This window comes from Chelonoidis abingdonii, chromosome 6 (genome assembly GCF_003597395.2).
Source record: "Chelonoidis abingdonii isolate Lonesome George chromosome 6, CheloAbing_2.0, whole genome shotgun sequence".
Lineage (NCBI taxonomy): Eukaryota > Metazoa > Chordata > Testudines > Testudinidae > Chelonoidis > Chelonoidis abingdonii.
In genome coordinates this window covers 16891101-16916766 of record NC_133774.1, presented here as the reverse complement: position 1 = coordinate 16916766, position 25666 = coordinate 16891101, and the positions used below count along the sequence as shown (strand labels likewise).

General features: G+C 41.4%; 1 protein-coding gene across 1 annotated transcript in view; it reads left to right on the top strand.

Moving 5' to 3' along the window:
* The window catches only part of CFAP53 (cilia and flagella associated protein 53), a 39993-nt gene extending 15612 nt beyond the window's left edge, over window positions 1-24381 (top strand). Inside the window, exons 4-8 of the mRNA XM_032768187.2 lie at window positions 9343-9646; window positions 17207-17425; window positions 20924-21140; window positions 21681-21783; window positions 23585-24381. Coding sequence (XP_032624078.1) covers window positions 9343-9646; window positions 17207-17425; window positions 20924-21140; window positions 21681-21783; window positions 23585-23813 — 1072 coding nt within the window. The 3' untranslated portion in view covers window positions 23814-24381. The remainder of the gene's footprint in view (window positions 1-9342; window positions 9647-17206; window positions 17426-20923; window positions 21141-21680; window positions 21784-23584) is intronic.
* The last annotated feature ends 1285 nt before the right edge of the window (window positions 24382-25666 follow it).

Below are 25666 nucleotides of genomic sequence, written 5' to 3'. Positions count from 1 at the left end.
CTGGAGGAACCAGAGTGGGAAGACGCCAAATTAATATACTTGTTTGCAGAAATGATTTGACCAGGTCTGTTCCGATGATAAGGAAGACACTCTCAAGTAGCAGAAGTAGGCACTCTTCTAGGTGGTTACGAAAACATTGTGAGGTGGAAGCCCAGCGAAGTGGCTTGGTAGCGCTACAAGCACTTATGACAATCTCTTTGCTGAGGACTGAGTTTCAACACAGTATAGATACCACAGCTTCTTCCAGGAGTTGAAGCAGTCTAAAACAAGATGATAACCCGGGCCAGGCTTTGCTTTGGCCATGACTGTTGAGGCCAGCTGAAACACGGCTGACGTGTGGGCAAAAAGGAGCCTAGTGCATCCCTAGGGACGACCCAAGTGCTTCCTTCCATCTATCCCCCCGTTTCGACCCTCTGTGCTGATCTCCTGGGGAAGCGGACCTTTTGCACATAGAACTTCCACCCCCTCGAGGGGTGCATGTAACCCTTTGCACTGGTTTGCTGGCACAGGAAGTAAAGCGCAGGCAGTGATTCGACCCATCTCTCTCCAAACTGTCCCTTTATATGAAGTGGCCTTAAAAAATAATACAGCCAGCACAACTGTCGAGATTGAATTATTCTTGATCTCTTCTTAGAACAGGTATCATCCTTCTTTCTTCCCAAGTTTCATGCGTTTGCTTTGTTTTTTTAATTTTTTTTTTCACCTCAGTGAGGGTGGAGATGGTTAGTGTCATGGTATGTGGGGGAAAGGGTCTTTCCTCTAAACTGTCTCCAAAAGCTGATGTCATTCTATTGTGGTAGGTATCACTATGCACCCATGAATTAAGCTTTGTCCAGCTTGTACTCAACAGTGCAATATCTTACGTTGGCTCCTCAGATTATCTTGTGGTTGTGTTACAGCCTGGTCATAAGGGAGAGAGGTTTTCTAATCTTGAAATATTTGGACTCAGAATTTGAAAACTTTTGAAGAGAAGAACAGGGGGCTTGTTTAAGGGCGCTGGATTGTCTGAGGAGACCTTTGTCATGCAATGCAGGGTAGAGATCGCTGAGTTGTATACGTATATTGGGGCTCTTTCTCACGGAGCTTGGTATGCGATGTACTTGTATTTACGTCAGCCATAAAATCATCTCCCCCGGATGTAGTTCTGTCAAAGCTTTCATATTCTCTTCACCTAATTCATGAACCCGAGGGGTGATGGTGAGAAGCTTATGAACTCAAATGTGAGCAAAGGCTAACTATCATGTGGACAGGCGCGGTTTTCTATTTCTATCCCTGTCCTAATCGTTGGAAGCATTTTATCGCTACTAATCTTGAGTGCCATAATGAGACTGGACCTGATGAAGGGAATCTTGCTGAAGATTAGAACGTAGGAAGATGGGGATGACTTTTGTAAAACATTTTGGAAGATTGCTGGTAAATTTAGAGGGTGGTCGCTAATCTCTGCTGCTATTGGGCTGGTTATTTTTAAAATAGGTTTTATTAGCTTTTTTTTTTTTTTTTTTTTTTTAATAAGCTAGCATAACTGGCAACTTTAATTTTTGACAGGTTTCAGAGTAGCAGCCATATTAGTTTTACTTTGTGCTTGAATAAAGACTGGGAGTAGATGGGTCATTACACAAAGTAAAACTATTTCCCCTGGTTTATTTTTCCCTCCTACTGTTCCTCACACCTTCTTCTCAACTGCTGGAAATGGTCTATTTTGATTATCACTACAAAAAGTTTTTTTCTCTCCTGCTGGTAATAGCTCACCTTAACAGATCACTCTCGTTATAGAGTGTATGGTAGCACCCATTGTTTCATGGTGTGTGTGTGTGTGTATATCTTCCTACTGTATTTTTCACTGCATGCATCCGATGAAGTGGGTTTTAGCCCACGAAAGCTTATTCTCAAATAAATTTGTTAGTCTTTAAGGTGCCACAAGTACTCCTGTTCTTTTTTTAATTTTTGAGTCATTCCATTTTCTCTTCTTCCCCAGCCTATCAGTTGCAGCCAAAGAGAACTTTCCTTATATATTTTAGAGAAAATTACAATGCCAGAATTTGCATAAAAAGATGTCCCCTCTTTCTTGTGATAACACTGCAAGCATCTCACAGAGAAGGCTGTTATCACAGCAATTTTGTCTCAGATCCATTAAATGGATAAATCACTCTGAGGGAAGTAAATTTGGCTTCTGTCTTCTGGAAATTACTATATGCAGTCTGCATTTTTAATGTTAAGAGGCTTAGGACAGCAAAGTGAAGAGGTAAAACGGCCATCTGGGGGAGCAGATGTTCACATGTTACTGTAAAAATTGCTTTGAAGGAATTACTTTGATGGAATCAAGCAACTATAGTTATTTTATATTAAAATTCTAACCATGGCAAACTTTTTCCCTTGAGAATTCTACTAAATTCAGGTTGCATGAAACTAATAAACTATTTGAAACTACTAAATTCAGATTGCATGAAATAAAATAACAAAAATTTTAATCCCTTCACGGCTGAGAGAACTTCGAACCCCTTGTATTAAGGGAATATAGTTTTCCTTAGGGTAATATCTTTCAGATCTGAAGAACTATACATTTCCTCTGGAACACTATGGAAACAGTACATTTTCTCATTAATACTGATTATTTTGTTGTCTAGTCACCAAATTCTACCCAAAAGTTAAAATGCAGGTTAACTATAACTAAATTGGAAACAGCATTTTATAGTTGTTTAACATTCCGTACATACAGCAAGATCCTGGTGAGCCTAATTTATAATTCTTAGCACTTACCTTGCATTTCATATCTTCAGAGCATTTTATAGAACTGAACTGATCCTCAGGACAGCATATGAAAAGGGGAAGTATTATCAATCCTTTTGTTACAAAGAAAGAAATAAACTTAAGTTTGAGAAGGTGTCCAATGTCCTAACCACACCCTCATGCTGGCTCCCTAGATGTGGTAGTAGCATATAATGGCATGTTAGCTGTATTAAGGCAGGGCACCAATTAAAGTGCTAGAGATAACTCGACAAAGTCCAAGGCATTTGTGGACTTTTATAAAAATAAAAAAAAGGTGAGGATATAAAATATATAGTTTTGGTTCTTCTGTATGTTCCTTTTTAAGTCACAATTTAAATGTCTAAAACCCAATATTTTTGTTAGAAAAGGAGATGTGATTCTATTGCATGGAACTGGATATTATGCCAGCTACTCAAATGTAGCCCACAATCAAAAGTGAAATCCCTAGAAAATGATCTATCAGCAAGTACTTTTTTATGCAACACTCAGAATCTCTGTATTATCACAGAATTTGCATCTTGTTCAGTCTCCTCTCATCTGACCTACAAGCCCTGCTGAGCTCTATGAAAAGCAAAAAAATGACTGTTGTGAGAAAAGGCAACTGAAACTAAAATGTTGTTGTAAAGCATGTTAACCAAAGCATCCACAGGCTGGAAAGGTGCTGAGCATTGTTGCTAACTTGAAGTGCCAACACAAAGCAACATCAGGGTGGGCAGCCAGGCTTGCAATGTCTAAAAGCTTTGTTTGTCCAAGCTCTTAAACTGAATTCATGCTACTGCAAGGCCTCAAATGTCTATGCCTTTCATTTATCATATGTGATATCAAGACCATGGTTATCTATAGCTTCTGGAATGCCCAGAGTACATATATAGTTTCCCAATTTTGTTGGCTTAGGTGAGAGGTTATCATTTCTCCCTACTAGCTTAGATGCCTTACCACTCCTTCCAGATTCTTCTTCCCCCTCCCCTTCATGCCTTCTTCCATGCTGCCTCCCTTCAGTCCCTGTCTCTGTGCACCAGGTGTTCCACCTTCTGTTCACATAGATCCCTCTTTAAAACTCACGTCTCCCCTCAAGGCCATCAGTGCTAACCCTGCTAACTACAAATGTTGCCACCAACCAGTTCAGTTAAGGAAAAACCCTACAGTGTAAAGCAGTGATCCTCAGAAGCATGTACGATTAGTTTCTTGTGTGACAGCTGTCATCTTGGCTAATACACAAGGGATTTAATCCAGGACCTCCAGAGCTAAATGGCATGAGCTACTACAGGTTGAGCTAAAGAGCCATACCTCTGTACTGTGGGGCTATAATAATGGAGCAAATAATTAAGCAATCAGTTTGCAACCACCTAGAAAATAATGTGGTAAATAACAGCATGGATTTGTCAAGAACAAATTGTGTCAAACAAATGTAATAGCTTTTTTTGACAGGGTAACAAGCCTGGTGGATGGGGGAAGTGGTAGATGTGGTAAATTTTGACTTTAGTAAGGCTTTTGTTACTGTCTCACAAACAAACTAGGGAAATACAACCTAGATGGAGCTACTATATGTTGGGTGCATAACCAGTTGAAAACTCTTCCCAAAGAGTAATTATCAGTGGTTCACAGTCAAGTTGGAAGGGTATAACGAGTGTGGTTCCACAGTGATCAGTTCTGGGTCCAGTTCTGTTCAATATCTTCATCAATGATTTAGATAATGGCATAGAGAGTACACTTACAAATTTTTCAAATTATACTAAACTGGGAGGAGTTGCAAGTGCTTTGAAGGGTAGGATTAAAATTCAAAATGATCTGGACAAACTGGAGAAATGGTCTGAAGTAAAAAGGATGAAATTCAATAAGGACAAATGCAAAGTACTTCACTTAAGACAGAACAATCAGTTGCACACATACAAAATGGTAAATGACTGCCTAGTGTCTGTTACAGCTATCCCCCTATTCATTTTTGTTCTCTAATAGCTTTCCCCATACTCCATTTTGTTCTCCTCCTGTGGCCGCCCTTCCCTGGCTGTTAAGTTGTTTACCAGGGCCACTGCCCTTCTCAAAGGAGGGCCCCTTAAGTTGTTTACCAAGAGCCATTGCCCTTCTCAAGGGATGCACTTGTGCTAATGGGACCACTGCCTGTTCAAAGGGTTAGTCCTGTTATCACCTTGTTAAACTGGGCTCGGTGTAGGGTAGGCAATGTCCAGAGCTGCAAGACTATTGTGTTTTAAGATCCTGGGCATGAGTCATAGGCCTCATGTGCTTTGAGTCACCTACTGCACAGGACTCTGCCCAGACATGTCTCTGTGCTCACCTACAGTTTCCCTGCCTCCTCTCCTCCTTGTATCAAGAGAGCCAATCAAAGTACTGGCGGGAACTGCCTGAGTTTGCCTTTAAAAACAGACATTTTGAAACTAACATCAGAAGGTTCCTACATTGCTGCCTGGTCTGATCAGCCAGGGGTTGGGGGATCCTTTCTCCGCTCCTCATTTTATATTTGAGCGGACCCCGTTTTTTGAAACCCCCCCCCACGAAGAACGAATTGCTGCCTGAGAGATCTTCTGATTATTGAAGCCGTACCTAGCCTTCTGATGTTCTTGCTGCTTTTACCTCTGCTGCTTCCTTTGGGCTGTAAGAATCCCTCTTGTGAAACTCTCTATACTTTTATTTTATTAGTTTAGCTGCTGGCTCTGTCTCCCCAGCACACAGACTCAGTAAACCTTGGTCTGTGTCTTAAAACCTCTCCTACAAACTCCGCAGTACTTGCTGTTAAAAATAAGTTTGTGCCGCTGCAAGCTCTGCTCCTGTGGGCTTTGCCTCGGGGCTCTCTGCTTGCAGCTGTATCCACTGCTGCAGCCACCGTCCCTGGGCACATACCACTCTGCCCTCTGTAACTTCCCCATAAGCATGAGGTGCACCATAGGTTTTGTTTTTTAGTTTAATAAGTTATAGTTTGTTAAGATTATAGAGCTTGTAAGTTTCACCTGCCTTGTTATAGTTTGCTTTCTGTTGCTCGTATAGTTGCTTGTATAGTCTTGCTTAGAATTGTGATATTTGTTGTTTTGCCTAGTTGTTGGTTAAGATAGATAAGGTTTTTTGCTGCTTCTCGCTCTGTTATAACTTTGTCTGTTTTTCCCCCGCTCCAATCCCCCCCTGTGTGCTCTCTGTCTCTCTGTTACAACTCCTTGCTGCCACCGAACTTCCAAACCCTGCTGTTTCTCCCCCTGTATAACTTGTCTGTTTTTCCCCGTCATATCTCCCCCCTGTGTGCTTAAAACCTCTCTCTAGCCCCTTGTCCTTACCGTGCAGGCTTCAAAGTGTCTCGCTGCTTCCAGCCGCACTCTCCTGTATCAAGTTGCCCACTAATCATTCATCCCCCCACCTTTCCGTTCCTTAACCCAGCTTTTAGGTACACTTTACTATCACAGCCTCACAATTAAGTCAGTAATTTTCTACATCATAATTTCACTTATCACCCATATGCTGATATACTTTGATTTACATTATATCCATTGTGCTACATTGTATATAAGGCCACCAACCAGTTACATTCTATCTAAGATTGTTAACCATTTATATAGAAGCTACCTTTTATTTGCATTTCTTTTTGGTACGTTTTGCATTCCACACTGTATCTAGAATTGTTCCTATATAAAGTTGAGTTGCTTATTGACTGTACTGTATCCCATTGTGCTGAACCCCACTTACTGTACCCCACTGTTAGAACTCCCTACACTGTTCAATAAGAAACCCTCCCATCATTGTCTGTTGTAAACACCCTACACACCCCATCCCATCATATTTTATTGTTAAATTCCCACCACTTCCTTTTTCCTTTAATAAAGAAATTAATTGGCACCTCACCTGTGTGGTAATTGCTCCCCAAGATCCCATATACCTGCTGGCAGGGACACCTAGGAAGGAGTACTGTGGAAAGGGATCTGGGGGTCATAGTGGATTACAAGCTAAATATGAGTCAACAGTGTAACATGTTGCAAAAAAAAAATAAAAATAAAAGCAATCATCATTCTGGGATGTATTAGCAGGAGTATTGTAAGCAAGACCTGAGAAGTAATTCTTCTGATCTACTTTGCCCTGATTAGGTCTCAACTGGAGTATTGTGGCCAGTTCTGGCTGCCACATTTCAGGAAAGATGTGGACAAATTGGAGAAAGTCCAGAGAAAGGCAACACAAATGATTAAAGGTTTAGAAAACATGACCTATGAGGGAAGATTGAAAAAACTGGGATGGGATGGTCTAGATAATACTTAGTTCTGCCACGAGTGCAGGGGACTGGACTAGATGACTTCTCGCAGTCCTTTCCAGTCCTACAATTATAGGAACTCCTATCCTCCATGGACAGGTGTAATGCTGACAGACGCCAGTCATCAGCGGGCAGGATCAAACCTGGGACCTCTGAAGCTTAGGGTAGGTCTACACTACTGCTTAAATCAATCTAACTTATCTAAGAAAAAGATCCCCCTCCACCCAAGCAACACAAGTGACAGTAACCTAAGCACTGTCAACATCGGCGCTCTGTGAGCAGGAGACGCTCTCCCGCTGACATAGCTTCTGTCTGTAGTGGAGGTGGAGTAATTATGCCAGCTGGAGAATAGTCTTCCATCAGCATAGAGTGTCTTCCTCAGACGCACTACAGCAGCGCAGCTATGCCAATGTAGTGCTTCTAGTGTAGACCTGCCCTCAGTGTATGAGTCTGTACTGCATGAGCTAAAAGCCAGTTGGCTTTTAGCTAAGGCTGTAGCAGACACATCAATCTCTAGCTGTGCTAGGTGCTACTAGAGGGGGACGGAGTGCCACACCAAGCAGGCATGGGTTACATACTACCCATAGCTGAGGAAGCATGTCCTGAACTTCTGACACTTCCCAGCTGATATCCCAGATGAGCCCCCACTTGTAATGCTGACACAGACCCAGGTCATTGGTGGACAGATTGACCCTGGGAACTCTGGGGCTAAATGCACAGGCTTCTACTGCCTGAGCTTAGAGAGGGATGTGCATGCAGAGTTCTACTGAAGTTAATGAGAATTAGTGTGAGAGTAAGGGGCTGTGCATGTGAATCCCATTGTAGGCATGGGACCTAAGGCATAACCATCTTCTGAGGCGCCTGGAGCATTTTGTGTCTGATTTGTACAGTTCTGTTTATTTAGACTGTAATTTCATTGGAGCAAAGGAAGTGTTTTTCTTTGTATCTTATACAGCATCATTCTCACTGTCAGTGCTTAGCAGATGATAATAGAGCCAGAAGGGGCAATGTTCATTATGGACAGGTCCTCAGTAGCAACATCCAAATCTGTTACTTTCACTTTCAGAGCTGACGAACAAAATTTTAATTGTATCTTTTTAGGTGAGAAAAAATCCTAAATAATGGGATTTCTTTGGTATTTGTTCCATTATTACAGTTATGACACTTATATGTTCCACCCTGATAACTGCAATACTAGAGGATAGTTTGATGAATATTTAATAATTTTTGCTATACAAAATTATCAGACTAAATAGTGTATAAAATAATAAATTGCACATTATACAAATAAACTACCAGTTAGTTGTCATACAGTAGTTCCTAAAACATAGTAAACGATCTATCTATATTGATGATCACAATGAATTCCTAAGTGAGCACTGCAATAAACTGTTGAAGATGGTTTTCTATGAGCATTAAATAATGTAGGATATTTTTAGTTAATAAATGCATATGTGCTCTTCAGGATGGTAATTCTTCATGCTGATAAATATTCACCATTATCTGTTACCTTCCTTTTTGTTACTTTATGTTGATGGTGAACAATGAAACTGCACAACCTGTTTATAGAGTGAATTAAAATGCTTGAAAATTGTTCACACTAAATATATATTGATAGCATATGTTGATATTAATTGGAGTTCACTTATAAAAATTAAAGAAGTATAAAAATATAAGAAGTGCTCTTAAAATATCAATTTTTTTTATCTTAAATTGAAGGTAAAATATTCATTTTATATAATGCAGATGCAGTGAATAAATGAAAGCTAAAATTGTGTTATTGATGTTATATCATTAAATAGGTGTGTTGCTTGTTTGTTGAAGATACTTAATATCTATTCATGGTTGTTCCTGCCATTTTCATAAATGATCCTGGAAAATGTCTGAATTTATTTAATCATATGTTACTAAAATCTGGTATGTTCTTACTGAACAATGTAACAGAGATTCCAGCACTGGTGATCAGTTTCTGGATGTGATTCAGCTTCAGAGTTATTAGCAAATGCTAAAACAGAAAGTTGGAATGAGTATAATTATATATTGTCTCTATTTTACAGATGGGTAAACTGAGGCATGTACCTTAAGGGCTTGCTTCTGCTCCCATTAATGTCAATGGAAAAATTCCTGTTGACTTCGCTGGTGCAAGATGAGGTGCTTAGTGACTTTCCCAGGTCTTAATAAGAGTTGGTGTTAGAATCAGTTTTAGAATTCAGCAATTTCTGGCTCTGTGTCTTGTGCTCAGATCATTGGACCCTGACTTTGTTTCCATCAAAAGTCACCAAACTAGCTGCCTATTATCTTACGACTTTTTTTGTCATTATATACACGTTCAGAGAACAGTGTGAAGAGGTTCGTTTACAATGGAGTCAGAGACATCGGAGGGAGGTGTGTTCAGACCGACTGGCCCAACTGGCCCTTAAGGAAGAATTGAAGAAGCAAGAGAAGAGGGAGGAACAGATATTTGCAGAGCTTTGGGAAGAGGACCGATTGGCCAAGGAAAAACGAGGGATAGAGGACTTCCAGAAAAAATCCGAACAGAATCAAGAATTGCTGAATGTGCTTAATGCCCAGGTAGCTGCATTAGATGCTCAAAAAGAGGAGGCAAAGCGACTGAAAGAAGAAGAGGCTCGATTAATGGTAATTTGATATTGTTTTCAATGCAGAGTCATAATTAAAGTTTTACCTTCCATGGATATTTAAATTAGTGTGCACCCGACTTGAATCTGCTGCTGATTTTTCACGGCAGGCTACAAAGTTCATCTGTGTTAATAAAACTTTTCTGAAGGAACAGGTTGAAGGATAAATGTTTTTCGTCTGACTGGGCTGGGAGTGGTTGAAAATTGACCTGGAGTGAATAGAATCTTATGTGTGATTTTCAATGACTGAAATGCTCAGAGCCTAGCATTGGGGAAGAGACTGTCTACTAGTATTTGGCAGTGATTTTCAAAGATAAAATGGAAATTGGGCATCCAGCTCTGTCAGGTTGCTTTGAAAATAGCCTATATTTCTACAGCATCTAGCACAGTGAACCTGGGTGTGGCCTAAAGCACTCTGTAATACAAATAATACAGAGCACTCGATAATAATAGATGCATATTATAAATCACAGGGTACTTAAGGGTACTTAAAGCTGTCTTTCATTTAAAGTAATGGGAATTAAGCATCCAAATCCCTTTGGTCTCTTTGAAAATCTCTGCCATGTAGCAGTAAACAGTCCATACACCATTTCAATCATTTCAAACCACACACAGGAAAATTTCTGTTTGCTCCAGGGCAACTTTCAGGGCACACCTCGCCAAACTAAAATCACCTGTCTTTCAACGTACTCCTTTAGGGAAAAAAATATTAAAACAGATAGGCTTTGCAGCCTGCTCTAAAAGTCATTTCCGTGAAAGAAGAGGTGGAAGTTGGTAACATCATTTTTTCAATGCTGTGTCTGCCTCTACTACTACTTCGAGGTTTCATTTAGGTTGAGCACAGGCAATGGACAGCAAAGTATGTCTGTGTATCCTTCTTTTATCAACATGTTTATGTTAGGGCCTAGCACAAATTATTTGAAAGCTGTTTTCTCTCTACGCAATAATATCATAGTATTTTATTGCATTGAAGACAATTTTGCTCCTTCTACTTCGTCTAATGTTCAGAAATGCTTTGGCAGCATTGATAAATAGGCACAGCATAGCCAATTTCTACTAGCCATTGCAATGGAAATGGATTATTTAGGGAGAAAAATAATACTATCTTTGCTGTCTTGGACCCTGTCCATCTTACAGCACCAACCTGTGGTAGCTGTAGCTCTTAGAAAATGATTGCTAAGTTAATATGATTTACATGCATGGTGTAGAGGTGTGTTTTGCAGAAACATGCTTCAGCCTTTCTGGAATGTCCATATTCAATCCTGCTAAAACTATGTCCATATCCTCCAGAGAATGAATACTGTGGGAGTTTTGTGCTGCCATCACGATGCCACACCATCGTACAGTGGATGCAGTGCACTGCAGACATTATCCAACATGGGTGCAGATCAGTCCTTTGTCACAGCTGCTACTGCTCATTTTTTTGCCATTCATAGATATCAGACTGCTTCTAGCTGGAGAAGTCGGTTGAGAGCAGGGAGGTTAAATACCCTGGGTAGTAGCTGCATTATGACTATTATACAGCTCTGTTCTATCTCATGGGCTTGGTTTGGCAGTCAAGTGTTGTGTATGCTATGTATCAAATACTAGACTATCAGTCTACTCTTTGGGGGCCTGAGAGAGTGGAGCTGGCAAACTAATCTGTCTGCAACTGCATCTGTTTTGAGGAGGGTACTCCTAAACAAAGAGTGTTGTACATTAGCACACTTACTTGGTGTTGGCAGCTGGGATATCAGTCAGTGGGATGATTGGTATGGCTTTGGCTGATGTTGCATACAGGTAACAAACATTTATGTTTTGGACTCAGGCACTCAGATGCTACAATGATGAGTTTGGGATAAATGCCTAAACAGATAATTTGCTTGCTGGTGTTAAGGAAGCTTGGAGAATGGGGTAAATAATTCTGGCATTAGCATCTCTATCATATGTTGGAAAATTTTACAGTTGTTACTAGAGATGTATTTCCTAATTCACTCCTCATCCCATCTCACCCTTGATCTTTATTCCATTGTTATCATTTATTTTTCAAATGATTTCATCCTGTATCTCCATTCATTGATGATCATGATGGTCCATTCTGGCTTTATGATACATAAGCTATGAATCTCTCATTAATTCTTGATTTTTCTGATGCCTGACAGTGGTTCCCTGTGAAATCTTTTTGGAATTTGACTTACTGCTCTCTGAAGCTGAGGGCTCAGCTACTCTTTCCACTGAGTATTTTTACAGTGCTCAAAAGTGTGCTGGGCTCTTCCCAGTTCAGATTAACAGACTCCATCTCTGCCCTGGAGCGCTTACATTGCCATCAGTAACTTTGAAGCAGAATTGCAGGCTCAGTGCACAGTTTATGTCCCAGCATGGTATCCAGTTATTTTCTTAGAAAGGGGAGCTTTTCCACTGTGTAGGAAGGATAGGAAGTATGGCAAGAGACCACCCTGGCTTAACCAAGACATCTTCAATGATCTAAAAATCAAAAAGGAATCCTACAGAAAGTGGAAACTAGGTCAAATTTCACAGGATAAATATAAACAAATAACACAAGTATGTAAGGACAAAATTAGAAAGGCCCAGGCACAAAACAAGATCAAACTAGCTAGAGACATAAAGTGTAACAAGAAAACATTCTACAAATGCATTAGAAGCAAGAGGAAGACCAAGGACAAGGTAGTCCTGTTACTCAATGGTGGTGGGGGGGAATAACAAAAGAAAATGTGGAAGTGGCAGAGGTGCTTAATGACTTGTTCATTTCGGTTTTCACCAATAAGGTTGGTGGTGAGTGGACATCTAATATAGTGAACGCAAGTGAAAATGAAGTAGGATTAGAAGAAGCTAAAATAGGGAAAGAACAAGTTAAAAATTACTTAGACAAATTAGATGTCTTCAAGTCATCAGGGCCTGATGAAGTGGAGGTGCATCCTAGAATACTCAAGGAGCAGACCGAGGAGATATCTGAGCCATTAGTGATTATCTTTGAAAAGTCATGGAAGATGGGAGAGATTCCAGAACACTGGAAAAGGGCAAATATAGTGCCAATCTATAAAAAGGGAAATATGGACAACCCGGGGAAATACAGACCAGTCGGTTTAACTTCTGTACCCGGAAAAATAATGGAGCAAATAATTAAGCAATCAATTTGCAAACATCTAGAAGATAATAATGTGATAAGTATCAGTCAGCATGGATTTGTCAAAAACAAATTGTGTCAAACCAACCTGATAGTGTTGTTTGACAGGGTAACAAACCTTGTGGATGGGGGGAAGCAGTAGTCATGGTATATCTTGACTTTAGTATAGTAACTCCTCACTTAAAGTCGTCCTGGTTAACGTTGGTTTGTTGTTACGTTGCTGATCAATTAGGGAACATGCTCGTTTAAAGTTGTGCAGTGCTCCCTTCTAATGTCGTTGGGCAGCCACTTGCTTTGTCCACTGCTTGCAGGAAGAGCAGCCCGTTGCAGCTAGTTGGTGGGGGCTCGAAACCAGGGTGGACCGGCAGCCCCCCTATTAGCTCCCCGCTCCCATAAGTTCCCTGTTTCCCTGTGCTGCAGACTCCTAGCATGCTAGCAGTTTCCGGCTTTCAACTGTCCCTCCCACAACTGCCATGTGCTGCTTCTGCCCTCTGCATTGGAGCTGCTTCCAGAGACTCCTGCTTGCTGTATATATGTATATGTATATGTGTGTAAGTGCAACTCTATAAAAAGGTATTATGGACAACCCGGGGAAAAATGACCAGACTAGTCGTTTAACTTCTTGTACCCTCTCCTTAAAATAAACTGGAGCAAATAATTTAGCAATAAATTTGCAAACATCTAGAAGATAAATAAGTGATAAAGTAATCAAGTCTAGCATGGAATTTGTCAAAAAACAGAATTGGTTGTCAAACCAATCCTGAAGTGTTGTGTTCGACAGGTAACAAAACGTTGTGGATGGGGGAAGCAGTCGGTCATGGTATATCTTTGACTTGTAGTATAGTAACTTCCTCAACTTAAAGTGCGTCCTGGTTAACGTTGGTTTGTTGTTACGTTGCTCGATCAATTAGCGGCAACAATGGCCTCGGCTTAAAGTTGTGCAGTGCTCCCTCTCTAATGGTCGTTGGGCAGTCCACGTTGACTTTGTTCCCACTGCCTTGCAGGTATAAGAGCAAGACCCGTTGCAGTGTAGTTGCGTGGGGCTCGAAACCAGGGTGGACCGGCAGACCCCCTATTAGCTCCCCGCTCCCCATAGAGTTCCCTGGTTCCCTGTGCGTTGCGAAGACTTCCTAGCATGCTAGCCAGTATTTCCGGCTTGTTCAAAACTGTCCCTCCCTGACAACCCTATACCAGCCTCTGTTGACTGCTTCCTTGCCCTCTGCAATTGGACGCTAGGCTTCCAGAGACCCTGGCTTGCTGAATAATGTATATGAGATATGGTGTGAATATATATAATATAGGTCCTAGTTTTGTCTGTCGTAGAAAAATTTCTCTGCGAACCTAACCCTTGCCATATCATTAAAATCTTATGGGGAAGTTGAATCACTTAACTTAGTTTGCTTAAAATCGCATTTCTATTCAGGGAGAACTCCCTTTAACTTACAGACATTTAGTGGAGGGTTCACTGCAATTAGTTGATTGATACTGTTTGACACAATGTTCTGTTACTGCTGTCCTCCCTGCTGCACTTCTTGTTCCGCCCTCCTGTCTCATCTGGCCTGTGTGGCTGCCCCTGCCCGGCCATTTGTGCTAACTAAAGTCCAGCCCTATTGCATAGGTGATGGCTTGTAAACAGAGCTAACTGGAGCCGCTGCTCTGCCTCAGGGAGGGGGCTTTCTTTGTTTGGCTCCTTTGTTCAGACGTCGGGCTCAGTGTGGGCGGGCGCTGCACAGATTATATGTGCAAGACGACTGAAGTGGCCACTAATTAAGCATATGAGTCATACCTGTGCTGCCAGAACCATGCCCAGGCATGCTTTCTGCTCACTCCCTGCAGCCCTTTCCCTGTCTCCTCTCCTCCCCTGTATCAAGAGGAAGCCATATCAAAAATGTAGTCTGGTGGGGAAACTGCCTAAGTCTTTTCTGGTTGAAACAACAGACATTTCTGATCAGACCTCGGGAAGGTCTTGCTTTGCCACTGGTCTGATCAGCTAGGGGTCTTTGGGGGCCCCTCTCCCCGCTCTCGTTTGTTTTTGAGCGTACCCCGTTTTTAACTCCCTCCCACGAACAACCGAAATTTGTGCCTGGAGATCTCCTGATTATTGAAAGCGAATCGAGTCCTCTTCCATCTCCGATGTACTGCTGTTCCTGTTCTCTGCTGTTGTTATTGCTGGCTGCCTGGGGATTGGTAAGAGCTCTCTCTCTGCAGAGCAGCGTGGTGAAGGGGGCCGGCCTGCGGCGCCTCGTGGCCCTGCCTCCCTCCAATAGCTGCTGGCCTTGTTTCCAAGCAGACAGACCTCTGAAGGCTAAACTCTTGGGTCTGTCCGCTTAATCTGTTTTTTGGCTCCCGCGCACCGCGCCTTTGCTGCTAAAAATAAGCCTGTGCCGCTGCCCTAAGCTGTGCCTTCCTGGACTGTATCCTGGGCTGCCAGCTTGCAGCCCCCACTGCTGCAGCCACCACTAGTTAACTTAACCTCCCTGCCCCGGGGCTGTGTACCCTGGGCACACCCACTCTGCCCTCTGGAACTGCTCCCCCTCCCGATCAAAGAATCGGCATAGTGTAAGGTGCACCTATTAGAATCAGGTTCTTAGTTCTAGATAAGTTGTAATTTCATTTTTGCATAGCTGTGGTTAAGTTAAGTTGGTAAAGAATTGTTTGTATTGTGCTCTGTAATTAGGTTAAAAATTGTTGCATGTGTTCTGTTACTGCTAATTTGTGTAGTCTGGTTAAGTTAGATCATAGATGAAGATTTTGCTGTGTTCTGTATAATTGTGGTTAAGTCTTCTCCCGCTGCCCTAACGCCCACCGCCCGAGTTGCCATGCTCCCCCGAGCTCCCCAGTCCACTCGTTGCGTCTTCTCTGCTCTGTTTAAACTCTTGCAGCCTGTCTGCTCTACCGTGTCGTCCCTGAGTTTTATAAATTCCTCGCTCTCTGCTCACGTGCTCGCTCGATCCTCGCCCAACCTGTTCCTCTTTCCCTACACACCTGCTTCTCCTCTCTCTCTCCTGTCTCTCATTTCTATCCCTTCCCACGTGTTTCACCCTCGCTCCTACTGCTGCCAAACCTTCAATTGTGTGCTATACTGAAGTCTAGCATAAAATTCTCCCAATGTTACGCCTTTTTCTCTCTAACACAACCTCCATTTTATTTACATTACACCACTGTGACCACATTTTTACTCTAGAGTGTGTGGTTTATTTAACATTGTTTTCCCATAACGTTAGTTGGTTATTCTGCTGTGACACACTCTTACATAAGAAATATGTTAGCTACTGTTACATTTATATTTCAGTCGTTAATTGTGTTGTATTGGTTACCAACTGTATTGTACCCCACTGTATTGTACCCCACTATTGAAACCCCCTATACTATTTACTAAAAGAAACCCCTCCCCAATTGTCTACCTTAACAAACCCCATACCCCTCACTATTGAATTTTCCCTGTTTTTGCATTTTCTTAATAAAGTTTATTTTGCACCCCACCAGTGCAGTAGTTGTCCCCTAAGACCCCCTACCTGCTGGCAGGGTCACACATGACCTCATAAACAAACTAGGGAAATGCAACCTAGATGGAGATACTATAAGGTTGGTGCAAAACTGGTTGGAAAACCGTTCCCACAGAATAGTTATCAGTAGTTCACAGTCATGCTGGAAGGGCATAATGAGTGGGGTCCCACAGGGATCAGTTCTGGATCTGGTTTTGTTCACAATCTTCAGTTATTTAGATAATGGCATAGAGAGTACATCTATAAAGTTTGCAGATGCTTCCAAGCTGTGAGGGGTTGCAAGTGCTTTGGGGGATAGGGTTATCATTCAAAATGATCCTGACTTACTGGAGAAATGGTTCGAAGTAAATAGGACGGAATTCAATAAGGACAAAGGCAAAAGGAGAGAACAATCAGTTGCACACATACAAAATGGGAAATGACTGCGTAGGAAGGAGTATCTGGAAAGGGATCTGGGAGTCATAGTGGACCACAAGCTAAATATGAGTCAATAGTGTAGTGCAGTGGAGATACATCAGTGAAAATTCAGAGTAACAGGAAGCAGAGATTGGCTCTATTATTAGAAATGGCTATAGTTAATATTTATTGCACACAGATTCTTTTGTCTGAAAATTTTAAAGTGTTCAGATACAAATAATGAATTGATGCTACTCTTGATTTGCAACAACATATGAATCATTGCCCATCATAAGTATTTAGAGAGCGCCAATCCCCCCATTTGGCAATGAAACATACATGATAATTAGAAAATCCTGAATTCTAATGAATGATATGCTAAAATATTCATGCTTTAATAACCATATTAGCAAACAAAATCTTCAATATTTATCTTCCCATTTATATGTTCCAATTAAACTAATCCCAGCCATCATTTTTTTTTTAAGTTATACAGTGATCTTGCAAGTTGGCTACTCTTCTTTTATTCTTGCAGGAAGAGGAAATGAAGCTGTTTAAACTAGAAAATGAGCGAGTTCAGATGGAGAAATTACAGAAACAGAAGGAACACAGGGACATGTTGATCAGTTCAGCTCGGGCAAAGATGAAGCGTCTTAATCAGGAAAAACAAGAGGAACTTGCTCTAGACATGAAAATCCTAGAACGATTTTCTCATGAATCCCAGGAAGACACAGAGGGAAAAAATCAAAGAAAAGTAAGAGCAAAGGGCATGTGATCTTTTTCAAATTGTGTCTGATCTCCTGATTTGGACTAATTCCATTGACCTCAATGGCGTTACATAGGTGTGAGATTGGAATCAAGCTCTATTCTGTTTATAAATTGATTTTTTTTGTTGGAAATCTTTTTATATTTTATTAAGGTCTTTGACTGCATATTTCATTTCTTCTTGCCTGCGCTCTACTTTTCTAAAGGAGCCTGCTGTCATGTTAAAGAGGGAAACATTTTAAAATGAATAATAGCATTAGCTAGGTTTGCACTTGACTAGATTAGAGGTCTGGGGCAAAGGACGAATCCCAGAGGATCATGGAATCTAATCTGGTCTGACCCACATGCTGCTTCTGCTGTGTTCAAGTCAGTGGCTCTTTTGGGGCTTTACACAACCTGGCTGGGAATATAAATTAGAAAGTCTAATGCTAAGCTTTCTGCAGTTTCATGGATGTTGTTGACTGGATATTTGTAACTGCAGAGAAAAATAAATCTTATTTCAACTGAACTGAAATGTATTTAAATACTTACAAAATTGTTTAAAATCTTTAATTATTAGCTAGATATATGTGTAGTTTAAGTTTGCAAGTGAAATGCTTTAAATGGCACAAGCTGACTTGAATTCAGACTTCTCTGTCTCTACTACAAATTCACTAGCACTTAAAGTTCAGTCTTGCATTGTGCTTTTGTGCTTTTGCTTTTTTATGATTTATTAAGATAGCCTGAAGGAAAAAAGGGAAGGGAATCCTGCTTGCTTTATACTTTAGAAATTGAAGTCTTGTTTTTAATCAGGCTGTTCGCAACAATTTTTTTTAACTATTTATCTCCAGCTTCCTTTCCTAGTATTGAAGGGCTGTTTCTGTTAAAATTCAATACCTGTCCCCTTCAGTTAAGGTGTTAGAGCTCATAATAAACATCTCTGTTTCCTGAAAACATCTGAGTTCAAGAAACCTGCTATTTCTTAAATTAAAAACAAGTAGATTCACCACCGCCTGGAAACAAAAAAAATCTTTTGCACGTTACCATTAAAGCTGAGCAAAGAAGTGCACTCTTTACTCTGCTTTAGGTGTTTATAAGCTAGTGCATGTTAGGGAAATGCTGCAAATATTTCCTGCATTCATAGCATTGGTTCCATTCCACTGGGGTTAGGCAACAGTGGGAACCCTGGTATAGAAAAGGTACAGGTCTGCCACCGCCATTTAAAGCACCATGTCAGTTAGACCTGTTCAGAGCAAAGTTAGATGACCTGGTGCTTAAAACACTGGTGGTACCCAGCATTGCTAGCAGTAGTAGAGCTGAACTGGTGCGGGACGTTTTTGCTTTCAGCATAGACAAGACTGGTAAAATTAATGGCTGTTACAAGAAAAAGTTAGAGTCCTAAACTCAGATTCTGGCACGTAATTGAAAGAAAAAATAATTTTGAACTATGTAGTTAGAAAATGTATGTATTTGTTTGAATGAGTCTACATATTCTGTAAGTGATTTACCCTAGCATTTTAAGGAGTTTTTTCATATTTAAAAGCACTGCAGTATACTTTCAAAATAGGGCTAGAGTGTCCTTAGAAGATAGGTTGTTGTACTAAAAGTCACTAGTCTGGGTTCTATTCCTGGCTTTGCCAAAAGCTGCTGTGTTACTTTGGGCAAGTTACTTCATTTCTCAGTGCCTAAGCTTCCCCTGCTGCAAAATGGGGATCATGATTACAAAAAAAGGTAAAGAGCTTTGAGATCTACAGAAGAAAGTGCTTTAAATGAACTAAGTTGGCTCATGCTGGCTCAAATTATTCTTCTGTGTTCAAATTTACTATCTAGATTCATCAGTTCAAAATATTATATTATGCTTTATGAAAATTTTTCTTGATTTCATCAAAAATGTAAATTTCAGCCTAATGATGCTTCCGATGCTAAAAAAAGATTTTCAGTCTTGATAAGATGCAATAATGCTGGAAATATTTCATGAATTTGAACTGAGTTTTGTTTCAAATTCAGGTTTAATTTATTTTTACAGTAATTGGCCAAGCTTGTGAGTTCCTGCATTCAACTTGATGGCATTTCTCTATCTGTTTGTATGTAATTCAATAACTTTTGAATGCCGCATCCAACCAATTCCAAAATGTCAGGGAGTGTTGTGGGTGTCAAGGGACAGAATCCTATTAAAAATGGAAAAACTGGCAGGGGGGGATAGAGGATAGTGACAGGGTGTAGGAACCCTGCACCAGGTAGGAAGGAGTTAAGAAGTTGCTCTTGGCTGCTGTGGCCTGCCCTGCCACATCTGCAAGTCCTGTCAGGAATGGAGGGGTTTGACACTGGGGAAGCTCACTACCTCCTGGGCAGCTCTGGGTGGAGAGCAAAGTGCTGAGCTTCCCGCCTCCCAGGGAGAGGCCTAGAAGAGAGCAGAGTCTAAAAAATGTCCCCTGAAGTGAAGGGCCCTGTATCCTGTTCCATGTGCTAAGGAACCAGTGGACTTTGAGCCATACCCTTCAGAGTGCTATTGAGCACCCCACTTGAGTGACTGAACACAGAGTGAGCATACAATTCTGTCACCTCCCCAAGAGGCACTGTTGAACCAAAACCCTGCCGGAGAGACACAGAGCCCATTGCATCTGATCAGCAGACCTATCAGCTTCAGAGGGGAATACACATAGCCACTGCCAATGTTGGGGGGAAAGCAATGGTATGGGGGAAAGGGAAACCTGGGAGGGACACAGGGCCCCTGCCGCCAAGCAAAGGGGCAGCAAACAGAGCCCTTAGCATGTCAGAGGAATGAGGGACATTGGTATGGGGGAAGGAAGGAGTGTGGAGAACACAGAACCCCTGGCATGATGGAGAGGTGGGGGATTGCAAGGAGTCCCTGAAATAGAGGAAGGGTAGCACACACAAAGTTTATGCAGGCTGTGGAGGGATGCAAAGAGCCCCTGCTGTGTACAATGAGCTCATCCTACAGGTACTATGAAGTGCACAACTCTCTGGTAATAATACTTTTCAGTGATAGGGCGTGATTCTCTTCTCACATCAGTGTAAATCCAGTATAAATCCTTTTGAACTCAATGGAATGACCAGTGTAAAACTGGAGCACAAAGTGATTAAGTGACAGTGAGATGTGGCAGAGTTTGGAAAAGAGGCCAAGGGCATGTCTGTGCTGCATCGGGGAGCAAGCCTCCCAGTCCTGCTCAGCTGACATCTACTAGTGGAGCTCATGCTAGTGTGCTAAAAACAGCTGTGTAGATGGTGCCGCTTTGGCTGGGAGCTTGGAGTCTGAAGCGTGGGGTGGCTTGAGAAGCCAAGCTCCAGCCTGAGCCACAACATCTACACAGCTGTTTTTAGTGCACTCGCGCAAGTCTGTGGACCCAGGCTGGGAGTCTCGCTCTCAGATGCAACGTAGACATGCTCCCAGTCTTTTTCCCAGTCCACCACCAGACACTGCTTTCCATTAATAAAATTACTGTTGAAATGCCTTTTTGAAAGTCTATATACTATCCATATTTTGTAGCAAGAGCTGTTCAAGGAGCAGCAGATGTACCGGGAATATCTGGCTCAACAATTGGAAGAGGAGACGCATCGAGAGAAAGAAATGGACAAGCTTCTGGAGGAAGAGATGGAGAAGTCTTGGACCAAGAAGGTTGAGCAAATGAGATTGGAAAAGGAAGCTAGGAAACGGCTAATGAAAGATGTCCTGGATACAAGACGACTGCAGATTGAGGAGAAGTGTAAGAAATTTCAGCACAATTAGTCTGTGGGTCAAGTACTGCCCATGGTAAAGTGAATGCAAGTTCTGTCATAGTCAATTGAGATGGCAGATGCTTTCCCTGAAAGCGGAATTTGGCCCCAAGTGCATGTGGGGGACAAATGGAGGACCCTGGTATGGGGTCATGAGGGAGGCACACAAAGAATTGGGGACACATACTGCATAGATACTATTACAACAGATAAGACAGTTCTATTGCATTAGGGCCCAATCCTACAGCCTTTACTCATGCTAGTTATCCCATTGACATGAGTGAAACAAAGACTAATCAAATAAAGATTGTAGAAGTAAGCCTTTATTTCAGAACATTCTGAAATTGTATATGTGAAATCCTCTCTTCTAAATGACAGATATGGGTGGAAAAATACCAACAACATCTCTCCTATTGCTTTTGTGCCTTTCCAGAAGCAGCAAGACTCAAGCCTGCCATTTAGAATAAGCTATTTGGGTTTAAGTTTACATTCTTCTAAGGTTAGCAGTGCATTTATTTTTCCTTTTGCAGTGGAGAGAAATGCAAAGCAGCAGGAAGAACTTGCTCAGGACAAGAAACTATTAGCTGAAGCCATTAAAGAACTCAATTCTATAGAAGAAAAAAAATATTTAAGGTATGTTTTCCTTCTAATGTCAGTAAGTTTTGTAATAAAGTTGAGTCTTAAGCTCTTCAGAGTTGAATAATTCTCATTCTGAAGTAGCAGTGTAATAGCAACGGGGTTTATTCTGCACAAATTTTCTCTGCAGGTGCTATACTGTGTAGCCAATTTGCTATTGACTATTCAGTAGTACCTATGTTATATTGAAATTGGTATTACACAACCACCCAAACCTGATTATTCATACACAGTTGTATTCCACCAAGTGTAATTGTCTGGAGCTTACTGGTTGTTTTTAGTAAGTACATACCCATATGCTGAGTTTTGAGAGATTAATTCAACTACTTAAGCATAAGAGTTGGAATGTTCTGGCTTATTGCAAAATTCAGTCCACCCTTGAAGAATATTGACGGACAGTGCATTCAGGCATTGAAACACAAGATCACACACACCATCTGAACAAATATTCACTAGCTTATGCTCGCCTGAGGAAAGAGTACTAGTACTTAGCACTCTCTGAAATACAGTGGTTCCAGATGTCATGTACACAGGCCTTCCTTTACAGTTTCATTTTACTAGCTATAATGTTTTATCCACTTGATTTCTTTTCTATACTGTTGCCCACTCTGATGCTCATTTGAAGAAAATAATGGAGTAGCCCCTTCCAGAGCCAATATGTGTTTCATTCCATGGTGTTTTGGCAACAGCTTTACGGTTAACAGAAAAGTTCTCAGACCATCTCTAGGCTTTGGTGGCAGTCACACTCTGTGGGAGGAAGAAGTGCTGGCCATATCACTTTTTTGTCAGTGTCAGTAAGCAGAGTCTTGCCACGTGGCTCACGCAGCACCTGATTAATGCACTGGTTTTGAGGAAACTGTTGACACTTAAGTACCATGGTGATGGATGCTTTAAAAATACCCAAGGTAGGTAGGTGGGCTCTTCAAACAGCACTCCAGAGGATAGCAAAGGTTAAGTGCAGGTCTTGGGGTAGAACTCACTTTCTTCTCCCAAGCCATTTCTCAGAGTAATGTTAGCATAAGGCCATGGCAGGAATCTCTGGCCTGCCTTCTTATATGGAAGTACTTAATAGAGTTATCTTAGAAACAAGAGATGGAAAATTGGATATTAGGGTGCTACAGGCATGAAACATAGCCAGATAAAAACCTAGACCTAACAATTAAGTATATTCTGTATAATCCTCTGTCATCTCCTTACCACAATAACAGACAGATAAAGAGTTAGAGATTTTTGGGGAGGGGGGTGGGGGGGAGAAGCATACAACTTGTTATTTGATTAATGATTGTTTGTTCACTGATCATTGTTTGCTAAGCACTGAGATTGTACTCTGATTTATAAGACACAGTAAAGACATTGTGCCCCCAAAGAGTTTACAATTTATTAAAATATGGTAGTTATTCATTAGAATAGTAGTTAATGATAACAAGTAGCAGTTTTAAGCAGTATTTCACATAAGATTGATCAATGATACCTGAAGAAATCTGAGCTGTTAATTCTCTATCTTTAACTTCTAAGAGTAGGTCTCCACTGCCCATGTCACAGCACGGCCACTGCATGCTTTATCGATAGGGAAGAGCTCTCCCGGTGATAAAAAATACCCACCCCGAATGAGTAGTGGTAGCTGTATCACCAGAAGTGTAGCTCCTGGCAATAAAGCGCTGTCTATACTGGTGCTTTTCAGCGCTGAAACTTTTGTCACTCGGGGGTGTTTTTTCACACCCCTGAATGACTAAAGTTTAGCGCTGAAAGTGGCAGTGTAGACACAGCCTAAATGAGACATTTGCCATGTCATTTGCAGACAAATGCAGGAGGCAAAGGCATATCGGGAGCAGCTGCAGGCTCAAATTACCTATCAGCAGCAGGCCCACATTGCTGAGGAAGAAGAAAAGCAGCGAGAATATGAATCAGGACTAGCAGCAGAGAGAGTGTACCAAGAAAAGATGAAAGACATTCTATCAAGACCCTACATGAAACTAGCAGAAATCCATCCCTTGAGAAGAAAACTAATGTCTAATCTGCAAGTATAGCATTTACTTACTGTCATGTATACAACTTCAGCTCCCTTTAGACTGTATTTAAAACAGTATATATGAATTTTTACTTTTCATACTAATTAATATATCTGGTTCCATCTTCCCTGTATTTGTATGCAAATCGTTTTAAAGGAGCATATATGTATAAGAATTAGACACCTTTTCAAAGGGCTATTTTTCCCTTTTGGATTTTCTTTGAGACAATAACTTTTCCTCCATTTAGATTCAGAAATTTTTACATTTTAAATAAAAAAACATGGTGTATAAATAGCATCTATGAAATGAACTGCATGTAAGTGTTCCTCAAAAATCTACAGAAACGCATATTTGTAGAAGAATTTCAGGCAACTTTAATTGGGCCATACTAATAGTTCAGCTTTTAAAGGGTCATTTTAATTACGTATTTAAACAAAAAACATTTGCTGCACATTTTTAGTATCTTTGAAAAATATGTAGTGTGTGTCCACTTTATTTCTGAGACTCTTTCAAAGGGATAGTAAATGTAAATCTTCATAGACCCCGGTGGCTAATAAGGATCTGTGGAACTTCAGGATCTCCAAAACTGATCTGTGAAATTATTGCTGGGATAAATTTACTACATAAGATGACTAAAATCGTGATTTCGTTCTAAAAGGGTTATTCTCCACTAGTCTAGAGTTCAGTCCTGCATTTCTTGCATACCCCAGATGTTCACAAATACTTTATTTTGCTTGCACACGATACAGAGGATCAGGCTGTGTTGCAGGGTGGTTGACCCCTTTAAGGGGAGTCAGGGCCTAACCTACCTGTGACAAGCTCCTGTAAGGGAGAAGGAGCCAACCCAGACACACATGGCTGGCTGTCTGGCAGGCAGCTAATGAGGCTGATAAAGGGATACTAGTGCTGGGGTGGAAGTTTCTGGAGACAGGGAGCTCTTGAGGAAATGTGCTCCTAAGAGAGCTGATAAGGAGAGTCCACAAGAGTAGGGAACCTAGAAGGTGTGTTCCTGGGGACAGGGAACTCCCAGGACAGCTGATCAGGAAGGCTCATGTAAGCAAAGACCCTAGATGTGCTTCTAGAGAGGGGAGATTTCTAAGGGCAGAGTTACAGCTGGCAGCCCTCCAAGAAGGCCTATTCCCAGCAAGAGGATCTCTCAGACAGTGGTGAGAAGCACAGCCCATCAAGAACTATGTGCTGTCCCAGAGAAGGGATTCAATTGATAGATCTCGGCCAACTCTGGCTCCAGGGAAGGATTCTACCGAGGTAGCAGCAAGAGGCCTGACTCCAGGGAAGAGTGCAGAGTCAAGAAAACTCTGCTGATAAAGAACCCAGGTAGAGGGAAGAGGTGGACTCGGGTGGGAGTAGATGAACTGTCTGACTCCCAGCTAAGACACTAGATGAAGGTGTGCTTGTATTCTCGTTGAGACACTGATTCATAAACTAGACCCCTCAGAAAGGGTTCTGTTCCTTATATAAAGCCTCATTGAACTTACTGATGGCACATTAGGGGAAACTGAGACAGAGAACACCTATCTACAGGCAGCGCAAGGGCCAGTGGCACACTCCATAACATACCACTAACACGATGGTAAGATTCTTAAAGCAAAAAAACTGGAAAAATGTCAGTACGTGGTTATATCCACTGCAGAAGAGTTTTGGTAGTGGGTTGATGGGAAGCTTCTCTTCTCCGTCTTTGGTTTCCATCCACAAGTCCTCTCCAATTAACACCTGCTTTCCCTTCAGAGTGGGGTGGCTGAAGAGTGACAGCTGCTGACTGAGGACCTAGCTTTGCAGGCAGCAGTGCAGAAGTAAGGGTGGGAATACCATACCATGCCATCCTTACACTTGCGCTACTGCTGGTGGCAGCT